Raw genomic sequence first — 15,655 nt, 5'->3', positions numbered from 1 at the left:
GAAAATGACTGTCAACCCAGAATTTTCTCCTCCGCCAAACTGTCAATTAAGGCTGAATACAGAATTATAATTTTTCAGACACAAAAGAAACCAGAATGTTCTTCCCATTTACCATTTTTTTTTCCCCAGAAGCTACTGAAAAAGGTGTTCCACTGAATAAAGAAGAACTGGTGCTGGTGGGAGGCGGATCCAGAAAGGAACATTTCAGGAGAAAAAAGAGAGAACGGAAAGACAAGAGTCTTCCAATTGAAAGGGAACACTAAAAACACTGAAAGGCTGCTAGAGGGTGTGATCAGAGAAATAACCCAAAGGAAACCTGAAAAATCAGGCAGCTATTAACTCCAGATAAAGCAAAACTTTGAAAAAGAGAAGAAACCTAATCATGATAATAACCAACACGACTATGCAGGAAATATCACACACACATATATATATGTTTATGTATCTATGTATATATGTATGTATGTATGTATGTATGTATGTATGTATGTATCTATCTATCTATCTATCTATCTATCTATCTATCTATCTATCTATCTATCTTTGAGTACCAGGGATTGAACTCAGGGGCACTTAACCACTGAGCCACATCCCTAGCCCTATTTTGTATTTTATTTAGAGACAGAGTCTCACTGAGTTGCTTAGTACCTGGCTTTTGCTGACGCTGGCTTTGAACTCATGGTCCTCCTGCCTCAGCCTCCTAAGCCACTGGGATTACAGGCGTGTGCCACTGCACCCAGCTTATTTATATAATTATTGTAACATGAATACTGAATAACTATAGACCCTCAAACCATGGTAACTATTTGGAGCAGGAGGTAGGGGAGGAAGAGTGTATTTATTGGGTGAATAATAAGAAAACAGAATCTTCAACTACCATTATAGAGAATGCAAAAGAATCAATTGGGAAACGGCAGCATAGATGGCCATATTAGTTTGAAATACAGATTTATCTGTGAGAAACAGCTAAAGGTAGTTAGTTGCTTTGGGGGAACAGGAATGTTTTTTCTTATAACTGTTCCAAGTACTATTAGACTTTTCTAATAATGCCCACATATTATTTTGAAAATACAAAATTAATTTTTTAAGTTTATGAAATAAAACTTATGAATGGAAAGAAAAACTTTGACACTTTACCCATCAGATTCTAATCATTAAATTTGTCTTCCTTCCCCTCCCCACCTGCCTTTGCCCATCTCCAAAGGAGTTACCTGTTCATTGGTGACCCCTGGCCGCAGGGTCCCATGCTTGTAGTCCTCCAGTAGCTGCACAGCTTCTCTGAGACGTCTCTGCAGAGGAGAGAAGAGGCATTATAAGGCCACAGAGCCAAAGTTCCTAACAACCATCGTCAAATAGGACCACATCAGTATCAATCAAAGTGACAATGTTTACAGGGTAAGAGAGCTCAGCCCTCAGCTTATGGAACACACAAAAAGCAATAGGAAGAATAGCACCAAATGTCCTTCCATAGAGAAATGGCTGGGCAGCAGTCTTATAATAATACTATGGGGCTGGGGCTGGGGCTCAGTGGTAGAATACCTGCCTAGCACGTGGGAGGCACCGGGTTCGATCCTCAGCACCACATAAAAATAAATTAACTAATTAAACAAAGATGTTATATCCATCTACAAGTTAAAAAAAATAATAATAATACTATGGATCATTATTAGGCAAGTTAAGAAGTGAATTGGAAGATGGGAGCCATGGCGCACACCTGTAATCCCAGTGGCTCTGGAAACTGAGGCAGAGTTCAAAGCAGGCCTCAGCAACTTAGCAAGGCCCTGAGAAACTCAGCAAGATCCTGTCTCTAAATTAAATACAATAAAGGTCTGGGGATGTGACCCAGTGTGTTAAAAAAAAAAAAAAAAACAGAAGTGAAGTAGAGGGCTGGGGATGTAGAGTGGTAGAGCACTTGCTAGTACACGCAGGGCCCTCGGTTAGATCCCCGGTACTGCAAAAAAAAGGAAAAAACAAAAGTGAAATAGAGGTACATGTGATTCCATGGCCACATCTCCAAAATACTTTGAGTGAGAAAGCAAATTGCCAAATAGTACGTTGCTGTTTGTTGTACCAAACAAACAAAATACATGTACAAAACCACATTTTTTCTATGAGAATAGTATGTGTGTGTGTATGTGTGTGTGTGTGTGTGTGAATGCATCAAAAGAGCTAGGAGGAGACCCAGCAAAAACAGATGTTACCTGAGGGTAGGAGGGAAAAGCTCAGACTTGGCAAAGGGGTATCAGAAAGAACTCTGACCTTCTGATTTATAGGGAGGATATATTTATATAATGCTTTTATGATCTCCTTTCAACATTTTAAAAACACTGGCAGAGATTATCTACTAGAGTACATATGGCGACAATAACAAAGGGAGGGAAAAAACAAAGCCACACTGGAGCACACATGTCAATTCAGCTACTTGGGAGTTGAAGCAGGAGGATGGCCAGCCTGAACAATTCAGCACGATTCTGTCCCAAAAGAGAGTAAATAAAGGGTTGGGGGCTCAGTGGTAGAGCACTTGCCTAGCATGTGTGAGGCCCTGGGTTCCATCCTCAGCCGTGGTGCACACTCATACATGCACACACACACACACACACACACACACACACACACACACACAAAAGAGGGCTGGATGGTAATGGTATGATTTTTTTAAATCTTAAAAGCTAAAAGAGGGGCTGGTTGTAGCTCAGTGGCAGGGCGCTTGCATAGCATGTGTGAGGCACTGGGTTTGATTCTTAGCACCACATATAAATAAAATAAAGGTCCACTGACAACTAAAAAAAATTAAAAGAAAAAAAAAAACTAAAAGAGGCAGCAATAATGATAGAAGGTAGCCTTTGTCCACCAAGACAGATATAAGAATGTTCATTGAAGTACTATTCACATAGGATGCAAATAACTAACAGGAGAATGAATAAGTAAATCATAATATATGCATGCAATGAAATATTATACAGCATTTGAAAAAGTAAAATTACAAATACATGACACAATGTAGGCAAATCTTACAGACATAATGTGGCAGAATATATCTTCCAATATATTTTCAATATCCCCACCTCCCATAATCTTCTAGAACCTTCCCATATTCCCCTCCAAAGGTCAACAATGACCCCTTCCTTGATTCTGGGAGCCAGATTTGTGATTGCCTCAACAAGTACAGAACGGAGCAGTAAGATCATGCAGTATCTGCAGCTAGATCACACCAGCCCACACTTCCACCTTGTTCTCGAGAGGGTCACTCTTTTGAAACCCACTCGCCATGCTGTAAGGAAGCCCAAGCAGCTTAGTAAACATCCTTGTGCATAGGAACTAAACCTTGGTGCACAGCTCCACTGAGCCACCTGCTGACAGCCACACCTACTTACCCACGGTGCAAGCAAGCCATCTTGAAATGGATCTTCCAGTCCCTCCCTGCTGAGGGCCGCCCTAGCCAATTTTATGGGAACACAGATAAATCATCCCCTCTAAGTCCTTCCCAAATTAAAGTTCTATGAGCAAAGTAATTGATGATTGTTTTGAGCTACTAAATTTCAGGGTGATATGTTACATGGCAATGGAAGGTTGATGCATTCAATGATAAACAACAAAAGACAAAAGAGGATACCCAAATCAAAAATATGCCAAACAGGGCTGGGATGTAGTTCAATGGCAAAGCATCTGCCTTGCATTTGCAAAGCCCTGGGTTTGACCCCCAGTTCCAAAAAAGAAAAAAAAAAATGCCAAACAACTTAGGGCGGTAGAGGTCATTACAGTATTACACTTGGAGGGGGAAAAGGACTAAGAAACACACACAAAAAAAAATACTCTGGGGTAATAAAAATATTCAATGTTGGGGCTGGGGATGTGGCTCAAGCAGTAGCTCACTCGCCTGGCATGCGTGCGGCCCCGGGTTCGATCCTCAGCACCACATACCAACAAAGATGTTGTGTCCGCCAAAAACTAAAAAATAAATATTAAAAATATATATATATATATTCAATGTCTTGATCTGCATGTTAGTCAGATGGGTATAAACAGATGTAAACATTCATTAAGACATAAACTTAGGAGTTGTGCATTTTGAAGTATATATGGCATACCTCAAAAAATTAACAATAAACAGACAATAATGATAGAAGGTAATTTATGTCAAGGATCTGATAAGGAAATTCAGACAGTAGAAGGGCCAGAGTCGGGGGAAAAACTCACTGAAGTTACCTTGTTACCTCTGGCCTGTGGCAAAAGGCTGTCTGGGGACAGGAGTATAGAGACCTCAATATGATCCCTTGGTCTAAACAAGGAAGCAGTGCTGGGGGGTGGGGGGCATCCAGGAGGCAGACAGGGCTGCTGAGTTGGCTGCTGGCAGGAGGTGGATGCTGAATAGCCACTGGCTCTGCCACAGCAGCAGGAATTACTTCCAAACCAGAACAAACCAGCCAGGCCCCCTGGGCCATCAGGTCTGTGTGTGCAGGACCTGCAGCCAGCACTGATCCAATTCAGGTCTGGACCACAGCAGAATCAGGAAAGCTTTTCTTACTTGGAATGGCCTAAGGCTGGAAAGTACTGTTCATTTCCTTTTAAATGTATAGATGTCTACCAGACTTCAAAGAGCCACTTCCTGGAAACTATTCATTTCCAAACTATTCATTTCCAACTATTCATTTGTTTTGTTTTTGTTTTCTTTTCCCCAATTACATAAGCAATTCATGCTGCTTAAAGAAATACCAAGGGGGAAAAAATAGGAAAGCTCAAAAACTCAGTTTAAATCATCTTTTCACATACCTCTGTGATAACTCTGCAAAGGTGGAGTTTTCTCTCTAGAGTCAATACATTTTGTTTTTCAACAAATTTGGATGGTGCTCATTGTTTTAACTTGCTTAAGGTAATACAAATAGTAGGTGGGTGATTTAGCATTTAAACCCAGAGTTTAGCCAGATCCTTGCTCTTCCCACCCTCCCCCACCTCCAATGCCCCCAAAGCCTCTGAAGGATGGGGCAGGCTGCCCGGGCCAAGCCTGTTTCTTCCCTCGGCCTCCGTGGGCCTGGACAATGCATGCTCTACTTTCCAACGCTGAGTGGTGAATGGCCCCGTGTTCTCATTATTTCTCCCACTCTAGGGATTCTCCTGAGTTCCTATAACAACCTGGCCAGATTCCATCTCATTTGACACGGTCATCAAAGGGAGCCCTCCTGCCAAAAGAATAAGTTCCAATAAGTCCTGGTTTTGGCAAACGATGTGGGTGAGGGAGAACTGAATCCAAAGTTCCTGAAGACAAGTCTGAGGGTCCAGGACGGCAGGAAGCTGGAACAGGCTTTTCTGCCCCTTGGGTGCCCTAGGCTGGTCCTGGGCTGACGCTTCTGTTAAGACTGAGAGGCCCTGTGGGATGGGCAAGGCCCCAAGCCACCTGTCTAGAGAGGTCCCTGAGACTTCCTGTTCTGGTGGCTAAGTTCACAGAGACTTGGGGGCTCTGAGGAAGGTCTCCCGGCTTTACACCCCCCTCCCATGCTGCTGTATTGTGAGACTTGACACAAGGGCCCCGGGAACCTGAGGAGGGGGAAAGCTGGGCAGGAGTTTGGGGCAGGGTAAGCTTTGCAGGAAGTCTTTTCAACCAGGAACAAACAGGCTAGCAGCCCCTGAATGCAAAAGCTGTGAGGGTCCCTGCTTGGCCCAGAGACAAGGCTGTGCCTGTGCAGAGCCCTGGGCCAGGGGTAGAGCAGCCTGCACTGCTGCCTCCCCAGCTCCTCTCCACCACCAGCCTACCGGAAGGCCTGCCACGGGAGCCTCTCCTTTTATTTGACAGGGGCAATGTCTCCAGAAAGTTCTCCGCAAATGCATGTGCCTGCTCCCGCAGCAGAGACTTTAAATAGAGGAGAACCCCAGCTCTTCTGGGCCTCCTCCAAGACCCAAGGGGAAAGGGGTAAGAAGCAAAGGGACAGGTTTAGAGGTCAGGGTATTAGAGGGGAATGGGGATGGAGGGACCCAGGAAGGAAAGGACAAAGGACAGTTAGGGAAAGAGTCATCAGAAGCAAAACTGATCTTTCCTGAGCACCACAGCCCAGCCCCCAAATTAAATGCAGGTGGAAAGTCAACCCTGAATAGCTGGGGACAGGAGTATAGAGACCTCAGTATAAGCCCTGAATGTCAAAATGATCTAAATATTTAATTATTTATATTGAGGTCTCTATACTCCTGACCCCAGACAGCCTTAAATATCTATAATTAAATCTAAATATTTAATTATAATATTATTTAACTCATCTAATACAAGATGGTAGTGACAGCAGGTGGAAAAGAGGTGAGTAGCACCCAGGAATATTTCATCACCACGTTCTGACCCTTGGAAGGGCTTCACTGACCCTGTGGGTGGCACTTGTGTGTTCCTTCCTCTGGAAAGTCCCATACTGTTCCCTTCAGCAGAAGTCCTTCCCTCCCTAACAGCCTATCACAGCCCCATCTATCCTGCAAGACTTGGTACTATTTTCTCTGGGAATCTTCCAGAAATGTTCCCTCCCCTTCTCAAATAGAGAGGATTGGGTCTGCCCCTCTCTGAGGTTCCTGACCACTTGCCAGTCGTGTGCCCATCTTATCTGAGTGCAGGAGCTAGTTTTAAGAATCTGCAGTGTCACAGGACTGGACCCTGTCCCCACCCATCACCAACACAAGGCTGTGCATAGTGGGAGTTTGACAGAATGAAGGACTGCAGCTGCTGGGAGATAAGGGAACAGCAGGGTCAGGATTAGGATTTCAGGTTCCAGGGCAGCCAAAAGAAACCCTTCAATGGTGATGCTGGGATCTGAGACCGTGCCCTGCTCACTCAAGACGTGGGTGAGGCTATTCCTCATAGAACCATCATAGAACCATCTTGGCCATCCCCATTCTTAGAAAACTATAACCAAGAAGGATATTTTCTTCCCCAAGTTCCCAGGGTGGGTGGGTGGCACCTACAAATCTCGAGAACCCTCCACCCCAGTTCTGAGCCATTTCCATGAGATATCAGCAAGAAAGCTGATATAGCAACTGTACTCTAAAAGAAACCACGGCAGTGTCTGGAACTTCCACAAAGCTGATGGCTACCTGGGCAGGCCACCCAGGTAAGAAAAGGAAGAGCAATATTATTCTCATTCAAAGCCATACCCAACCTGATAGAGAAAAAAAATGGAGAGGAATTAATCTTCAATGTTTAGAGGACGTGCGTATATTGGGAACAAGGGCATTTCAGGCAAGAGATGAGGTTGGCACCCCTAAAGATAAGGCAACTTAAAAAAAGAAGGAAAGAGGGCTGGGATGGGGGAGAATGGATGAGCAGCTGGATGCATAAGATGGCAGGGGGCTCAGAGGTTGTGTCAATCCATGTCCTGACCATTCAGTAACTGGTTGCTCTCACAGGGCGCATCTTGGATCTACTAGAAACAGAGTCATGATTGTTTGCTTGCTTTCTCTGTCTCTCTGTCTCCCTCCTCTCTCCCTCCCTCCCTCTCTTTCTTTATTTCTTCCTGGGGATTGAACCCAGGGATGCTCTGCCAGTGAGCTCCATCCCCAGCTCTTTTTATTTTTAATTTTGAGAGTCTCACTAAGTAGCTTAGGGCCTCACAAAGTTGCTGAGGCTGGCCTTAAACCTGTGATCCTCCTGCCTCAGCCTCCTGAATGGCTGGGATTACAGGCACGCACCACCACCTGGGCTAGGGACATGCATTTTTTCACAGATTAACCATAATATCACGACTTTCAAGTGGTAGAACTTGGGGGCCAAAGTTAATGGTTACATGCAGGCAAAATCCCAAGCCCTTCTCTTGTCTTTCACTGGCCATCTTATGCCACTCTTACTCCCTCCTAACAGTTCCAGAACCCCTGAGTTAAACCTGTCTTTAATGGGATGTGTCCTTGACTGCTGCCATGGATAGGCCCCAGGACAGGGGCCTCCAGTCACCTCAGGGGGACTATTGAGGTAAACGGATACAGTTCTGGTAGCATGACAGGTGGTGCATTACTTTATGTCCATAAACCTAACCAGCTGGCCCAAGAATTTTAAAAACAACCATGGTCTCCAGTTTGCTTATCCTGCCCTTGGGAATTTATTCTAAAAAAAATAAAAAATAAATTAAGTTAGCAGAAATGAAGTGATATGCCCAACACCGTTTTTTTTTTTGTTGTTGTTTTTTTGTTTTTTGGAGTTTTTTTGCAGAAAAGCAAAAGATAACAACATATCTGTTAGAACTAGAAGTCTAACAGGAGATGGTTATTTATACTATAAAATGAGATCTTTAAAAATTATGTAAAAGACTTGGAAATGAATGAAAGGAAAAAAACAAGTACAAAGTATATGTTGGATGTAATAAATAGGCCAAAAATGTATGCAGACAGACAAAAACTTGACGTATATAAGAATATGAACTCATAGCAATTGGGAGTATAAACTGAGGAAATCTTGGTATAGGTTGGTAAAATTTGCAGGGCAATTTGTGGAGACATGTATATATGGATATGTATATATATGTATATAATATATATATATATATATATATATATATATATATATATATCAAAAACTTTAAAGTCTTTCATCCAGAAATTCCACTTCTAGGAGTTTATCCAAAGAAAATAAAGAGAAATGCAGTAAAATTTATGTACAAAGATATTTACTGCAATGTTATTTGTAATGGCAAAAGACTTGAAACCACTTAAATGATCAACAATAAAGAAAATTGTTAAATAAATTCTAGAATAACCATATAATGAATTATAATGCAGTTATTACATTTTAAAACAACATTTAATAACAAGAAAAAAGGTTCATGATATATGCTTCATGGAAAAAAGGATGCATCATGTATACATACATGTCACATATGATTTTCTGTCTCTCTCCCTATATATATATATAGACATACAGATATAGATATAGATATACATACTGTATAAAACATCCCAAGTTTGTACATATACACACTCCAAAATGTTAATGCCAATTATTTCTAGCAAACCAGGCAAGATGGTATGTGCTTATAATCCCAACTACTTGGAAGCCTGAGGCAGGAGGATGGCAAGTTCAAGAACAGCTTCTGCAAATTAGCAAGACCCTGTCTCAAAATGAAATAAAAAGGGCTGAGGATGCAGCTCAACAGTAGAACTCAGCAGTAGTTCAATCCCCAGTACTGCAAATTTAATTATTTATTAATTAATTCTAGCAAGTAGGATTACGAGCAATTTTTATTTTTCTCTTTATACGTCTTCTAGTATTTAGTGATTACCACCTGACTCTCACCACATCAGAAGGCACATAATATAACGTTTTTTCACAGTTGGTGAGGTAATTTGGTTAAAGCATATCCCCCAAGCCCTTCATAAAGCTACCACTTGGCTGGGGTTGTGGCTCAGCGGTAGAGCATCACTTAGCACATGCAAGGCCCTGGGTTCAATCCTCAGCATCACATAAAAGTAAAATAAAGATATTGTGTCCAACTACAACTAAAAAATAAATGTTTTTTTAAAAAAGTACCTCTCTCTTCCCCTTTGTTAAGTAAGTAATCTGCCAGTGATACTTTGAGAGAAAATAAATATTCTGTTTCTCAACAAACCTCTACTCTACAGAAGTAGCATCCAATAACGCTCCTGACAGGAACGATTACGTCAATGAAAGTTACACAAGGTTATTTCCTTCAACAGTTATTATCTGATATTCTTCTGCAAACAGATTCATTCCCCTTACCACAGTTTTAGTATGACTACAGACTCCCAGATTATTTTTTTATTCAGTGTGTTAAAATCTACTGCTGTTCTTTTCAATGCTCCAATTATCCCAAAAATGGCCAGTGGGTTTTCTTTCAAGGCAATTGCTATGTCTGTGTCTTTCAGCATTTCCTTACTTTCCACAGCAATCCTCTCTGCCTCCGACCTGATTTCACCATCTCTCCAAGGAGCCCTGGTTCCTTTTTGTGGGTAATGGTGTTTAGAAACCAACATCTGAATGCCGGGTATGTTCATTGTAACTGGAGTGTCATTATTTCTAGGCCCTTTCAATGAACAGAACCAGGAAATTAGGAAATATAATGTAAATGTGTGTTTTGTGCAAATCATGCGTACACATTGACACCTCTAATTCCAACACAAAAGCACACCAATTTCTTTTATTTTCTCCTACTCCATATACTACCTCCTGATTCCCACAGTGAAAATCCTGGTTCCAATATCAGTATAGTTACTTATTTATTCTATCCAACAATGCATTCAAAATAGTTTCAGATTACTACACCAATATTAGAATTGAGTTGGTGTTATTAATATTATTTCAGTTAGTTTTCTATGCCCTTCCGAATGATAATCTGTCAACCCTTAAGTAATTATTAAATTCAAAAGAGCAAATGCCTTCCATCTTCTGTCCAGAATTAAGAGTAACTCAGTGGGGCTGGAGCTGTGGCTGAGTGGTAGAGCACTTGCCTAGCATGTGTGAGGCACTGGGTTCAATTCTCAGAACCACATATAAATAAATGAATAAAATAAAGGTCCACCAACATCTAAAAAAAATTAAAAAAAATAAAAAAAAAAAGATTAACTCAGGTCTGGCGCAATGGCACATGCCTATAATCCCAGTGGCTCAGGAGGCTGAGGCAGGAGAACTGCAAGTTCAAAACCAGCCTCAGCAAAAGCAAGGCACTAAGCACACTACAGGAGGTTCATGGCCTTCCATGATACCCCAAGTCATCTCCTCTTGCAGAGATTTCATGGACTAAGCAGACTTTGTGGATAACTTCTCAGGGATGATGGTGAAGGGGGGGCAACAGTGCATGTCCACAACAACTTTTATAAACACAATACAATACAAAAGAGCCCAGACAATCTCTGCTATGTCATTTCTTGTACTGGTTTTCAGCTCACCCTGGGGCTTCTTACTCTTCTTTCCACTGTTTTTCTCCTCCTCTTCCTTCTCTTTCCCTTCTCCTTTTAGGATCAAAAAGTGCAATTCTTTCCCTGTCAAACACAGCAACCTCCTCCTCCTCTGAAGCCTTTGTTTAAGGCATTCTTAGAACAAAGACAGCCTTCTTCCTAAGAGACATTTTGGTGAATAAAATTTCCTCCGCCTCATTACACATACAAGGGTTGGAATCTTTTTAAAGCTTGGTCAGTTATAAATTGCAAACGAACAGCTGCAAAACTCTCTCAAGATGAGTCTCTCCATTGACTCAGCATATGCCCCTCAGAACCGGGTCACAGATGGCTCATGCTGCCCAGGATCTTTCCACTCTGGGAAGCTCCAGTTTCCAAAGCCACCTCCTCGTATCCTTGCACCCTGCCAATGGGCCATCCAGATTGCCTCCAATTGGGCAGCCACTGCCCCATATTTCCTTCCAGGACACCAGCCACAGGCCCTGGGAGAGAAGCAGTGTTCTGTAGACCTAATCTGTGGACTGAGCAGCAGTGTGGAAGGAACCAGCCCTGAAGGAGGGCAGGCTCAGCTCAGAGGCTCCTCTTGCTACTTCTAGTTCCTCCTTTTGGCAATAGAGATGACCTTGCCAAACACCCTGCTTGTGAGGGGCACTTAGCAAATTGTCAGCCTGGAGACCCCATTCAGGGCCCTTCCAGAGTTAAGAGTTGTTGTTTGTTGTTTGGTACTAGGGACTAAACCCAGGGGCACTTTATCACTGAGCTACATCCCCAGCCCATTTCAATTTTTATTTTGGGACATGCCTTGCTCTAAATTGCCGAGGCTGGCCTTGAACCTGCAATTCTCCTGCCTCAGTCTCCATGTTGCTGGATTATAAGTGTGTGCCACTGCACCTGGTCCTTCCAGAGATTTTAGGGCCTAGAATATCTTCTGGGAGCAGAAATTCTCCAAAAGGTGAACAGGTACTCCTGGAAATAATATACAACTCAGGTACAGTAGTGAAGGGAGGTGCAGATCTTTCTGGGAAACCTATTAGATCTCAATGAGGGGACGGAACATGTGAAATTTTAAACATACTTTAAATCTTCTGCTGCCTTGGTTTGCCTTGTTTTTGTTTTGATACCAGGGTTTGAACCTAGGGGTGCTTAACCACTGAGCCACATCCCAAGCCCTTTTTTATTTTGAGACAGAGCCTCACTAAGTTCCTTAGGGCCTCACTGAGTTGCTGAGGCTGGTTTTGAATTTACAATCCTCCTGCCTCAGTCACCCAAGCTGCTAGGATTATAGGTGTGCACCACTGCGTCCAGCTGCTTTGGTTATTTTCTAATAAGTAAACATTTAAGTTTCTTTGACACTTCAATAGTTTTTTAAAAAGCATTTTTTAAAAATTGATTGATAGGAGAAACAGACCAAATTTGGTTTAGTGATGTGGAAGAATATTGAGGTCTTTCAAAATACAAAAGGTAAAGAAAAGAGAAATGGATCAAGGAAGAGAAGTGTAAAATAAAATGGTCTTGAGAATGGGAGGATGGTGGACTGGGAAAAGGGAGGGCGTTGAGCTCCCTGGCCCAGGTGGCATGCCATCCTGTAGCTCACCCATCCCCAACCCCCTGTCTGCTCTTGGTAATCTGAGGCCCATTGAAATATCTCCTGCTATAGCTTGGATCTAGAATGAGCCTGAAAGGCTGAAGTGTTGCAGGTCCCCACCCAGGAGGTGGTGGAACCTTAGGAAGTGGAACTAATAGAAGAAAATTAGGTCATGGGAGTGTGCCCTTGGAGAAACTAGGACCAGCCCTCCTCCCTTCCCCCCTGCCTCCCCCTCCATCCCTCCCTCCCTCCCCCCTCTCTTTCTTCTCAGATAGTACAAAGTGAGCAGCTTTCCCTTCCATGATGTTCTGTCTCACCACAGGCCAATAGGCAGCAGGGCCAAATGACCATGGATGGAGACCATAGTCAAAATAAAACTTTCCTCCTTCTAAGTTGCCTTTCTCAGGAATTCCATCACAGTGATGGAAAGCTAACACACCTTCCTGTCTCCCACATCCCCTTCTGCCATTTCTCAGTGAGCCTCAAAGTCCACCATGAACATCTCCGTCTTTTGAGTTAAGCTCTGGTTCTGCTACCTCCTCTCCCAAGCAGATAGCACTTGCATTGGGATTTCAGAACTGCAATTGTACCTCGTTTTGCATGGTTCTGAAATTATCTTGTATGATATTACCTAGACTAGGTAAGTATTCTCTCTAGTTTGGTAAAAATTTTTATGTAATTGCACTGATTCCTATTTAGAAGAATCCACACAGAGCCTAAAAGTTCAGCACATTTGCTCCTAAGATATGGTAGCCCAAGAAGGCCAATAAGGCCAGCCAGGAAAATAACTGGGCCCTTATTAGTTCTTGCAGAGATGCAGTAGGAAATTTATAGAAACCAAACACGTTCCACATTACTGGGCTGCTACCTGTACACACTGGGATGGTTCAGGCCCAGGTGTCCAGCAAGCCTCGTGTTTCCTCCCACCATGACTGTTCGCTCCCAGAGCCTGTCAACTCCAGGGCGGAGGAAAGGCATTGCTCATGACAGAGAAGTGCAGTGAAGTGCTGTCCAGGAGGAAGCTGCCTCCAAGGCTAGGGATGGCGCTCAGGCCTTCTGCTACCTAAGAAATCTCTGAGGAGTTTCCTCAACTCAAGTTCCCTGAATAGGAATGTGAACTGGCTGAGAGTAAGTGTCTATAGACAAACACCTGGGTCCAGACCCTGGCTCCACCACGGGCCAGCACCATGTGCATGAGACTTAACTTCTACTGTTTCTTCGTCTGTGAAATGGAATGTATAATCATCTCCTCTGTTAAGAGTGGCTGTGAGTTAATCCACAGCCACTCTTAACAGAGCTAATACATGAAAATGCTTTAAAGGAATGATAAATGTTTAAGGGGACAGATGCTTACTTTGATTTAAATAGTACACAATGTATACATGTATCAAAACATCACATGGCACCTCTTAAATATGTGTAACTTTATGTGTCAATTTATTTTTATTTCAATTTTGCTCTACTAGGTTTCAGATTTTATCTTTATTTCCTGATGTTCTGCAATACTGGGTTATGTGTCAATTTTTTTTTTGTACCAGGGATACTTAACCACTGAGCCACATCCCCAGCCCTTTTATTTTATTTATTGGTATATTATTGAGAGAGTTGCTGAGTTGCTTAGGGCCTCCCTAAGTTGCTGAGGCTGGCTTTGAACTTGTGATCCTCCTGCCTCAGCCTCCCAAGCCACTGGGATTACAAGGATGCACCACTGCACCCAGCTACGTGTCAATTTTTAAAAATGCTTACAAATTGCTTTGCTCACGGTATCTAATAAGTATTACTATTTCACAGGCATATGCATTCCTGCACACATATACTGTAAATACACATGAGAAACCTTTAGAGACCAAATATATAAATATATTTTAAAAGTTGACAATAGCAAGTGTTGGTGAAGAAGTGGAGCAACTGGAACTCTCACACATTGCTGATGGGAATGTAAAATGTGCAGCACTCTAAACAGCAGTTTGGCAATTTCTGATAAAGTTAATTATATATTTACCCTACTTACCATGAGCCAGCAATCTCATTCCTAGTTATTTACTCAGAGAAATTAAAACATACATCCACACACAAAAAAATGTTCATTGCAGTTTTATTCATAATAGTCCCAAGCTGGAAAAAGCCCAGGTATTCCTCAACAAGTGAATGGATAAACAAATTCTGGAACATTCTTTCAATGGAACACAACACAGCAATAAGAATAGATGAACTACTGATCATGCAATAACACAGATGCATCTCACAAGCATTTTGGTCAAGGGAAGAAGGCTGCATGCTACAGGATTCCATTTAGATGACATTCTGGAAACAGCAAAATTATAGAAACAGAAAATAGATGGGTGGTGGCCAGGGGCTGGGGTCAGGGGAATTGATTATAAAGAAGTGAGAGAACATGTTAGGGTGATAGAAATGTTTTATATCTTGATTTCAGTGATGCATACATGACTTATACATTTGCCTAAAACCATAGCACTATACACCTAAAAAAGGTATAAATTATGTCTTAATAAACTTGACCTTAAAAGCCATTAATTTGTAGGAGAGGAGAAAACTGGGCAGGGAGGGTGATTAAAGGATCCTTTTCTGTTCTACTTAAACACATTTCTGCTGTTTGAACTTTCCCAATCTGGGATCTGGAGATCAAACCAAGGCCTCACACATGCTAGGCAAGAGCTTTACCACCGAGCTACAGTCCCAGCCCTATTTGAACTTTTATAACAAGCATATAATTTAGGTAATAAATTTGGTAATAATTTCATTAAGTTTTCAAATAATAATAACAACAACAACACTGCATTTATCTTGAAGGGCCGTTGTGAGATTCAAATGAAATAATGTGAAACAGTATATAGCAGTCAATGAACTCTAGGTAGGTAGGCAGACAGACAATCAGTTACCTTCCTCTTGTTTCCTACCCACCCCCAACTCCTCACTCCTTCATCCCACCCTCCGTGGCCCTTTAGATGGCCCACACAGTCTTCAGTGACAAGGTACAGAAGCCAAGGGGCTTCTATTGAGAGTGACAGCCCTGACTTACCTCAGTGACAAAGAGTGTGCGAGGGTCGATGATATCCAAGAAGTGCCTGAAGCGGCCGTAGAAGGATGTCTGCAGCAGGGTGGAAAAGGAGAGGCGGTCAGCGGCTGTACACACCCTGAGGACGTTGGGAACACCCCTGCAGCTTGCCCTGATGATTGGGC

The 15,655-nt window shown here is 42.4% G+C and overlaps 1 protein-coding gene across 5 annotated transcripts in view; it reads right to left on the bottom strand.

The window, feature by feature from the left end:
* Positions 1-15,655, bottom strand: part of Sfxn5 (sideroflexin 5) — a 112,477-nt gene that overhangs the window by 85,603 nt on the left and 11,219 nt on the right. For 3 of the 5 annotated variants that reach the window (XM_005322154.5, XM_040270736.2, XM_021724346.3), the window contains exons 2-3: positions 15,495-15,563; positions 1,212-1,289 (exon numbers count right to left, since the gene is read on the bottom strand). In XM_005322154.5, coding sequence (XP_005322211.2) covers positions 1,212-1,289; positions 15,495-15,563 — 147 coding nt within the window. The remainder of the gene's footprint in view (positions 1-1,211; positions 1,290-15,494; positions 15,564-15,655) is intronic. The other 2 variants (XM_040270737.2, XM_040270738.2) reach the window with 1 other exon arrangement.

This window comes from Ictidomys tridecemlineatus, chromosome 12 (assembly GCF_052094955.1).
Source record: "Ictidomys tridecemlineatus isolate mIctTri1 chromosome 12, mIctTri1.hap1, whole genome shotgun sequence".
NCBI classification, from domain to species: domain Eukaryota; kingdom Metazoa; phylum Chordata; class Mammalia; order Rodentia; family Sciuridae; genus Ictidomys; species Ictidomys tridecemlineatus.
The sequence above is the reverse complement of the archived record's forward strand: the minus strand, read 5'-3'. Positions and strand labels throughout refer to the sequence as shown.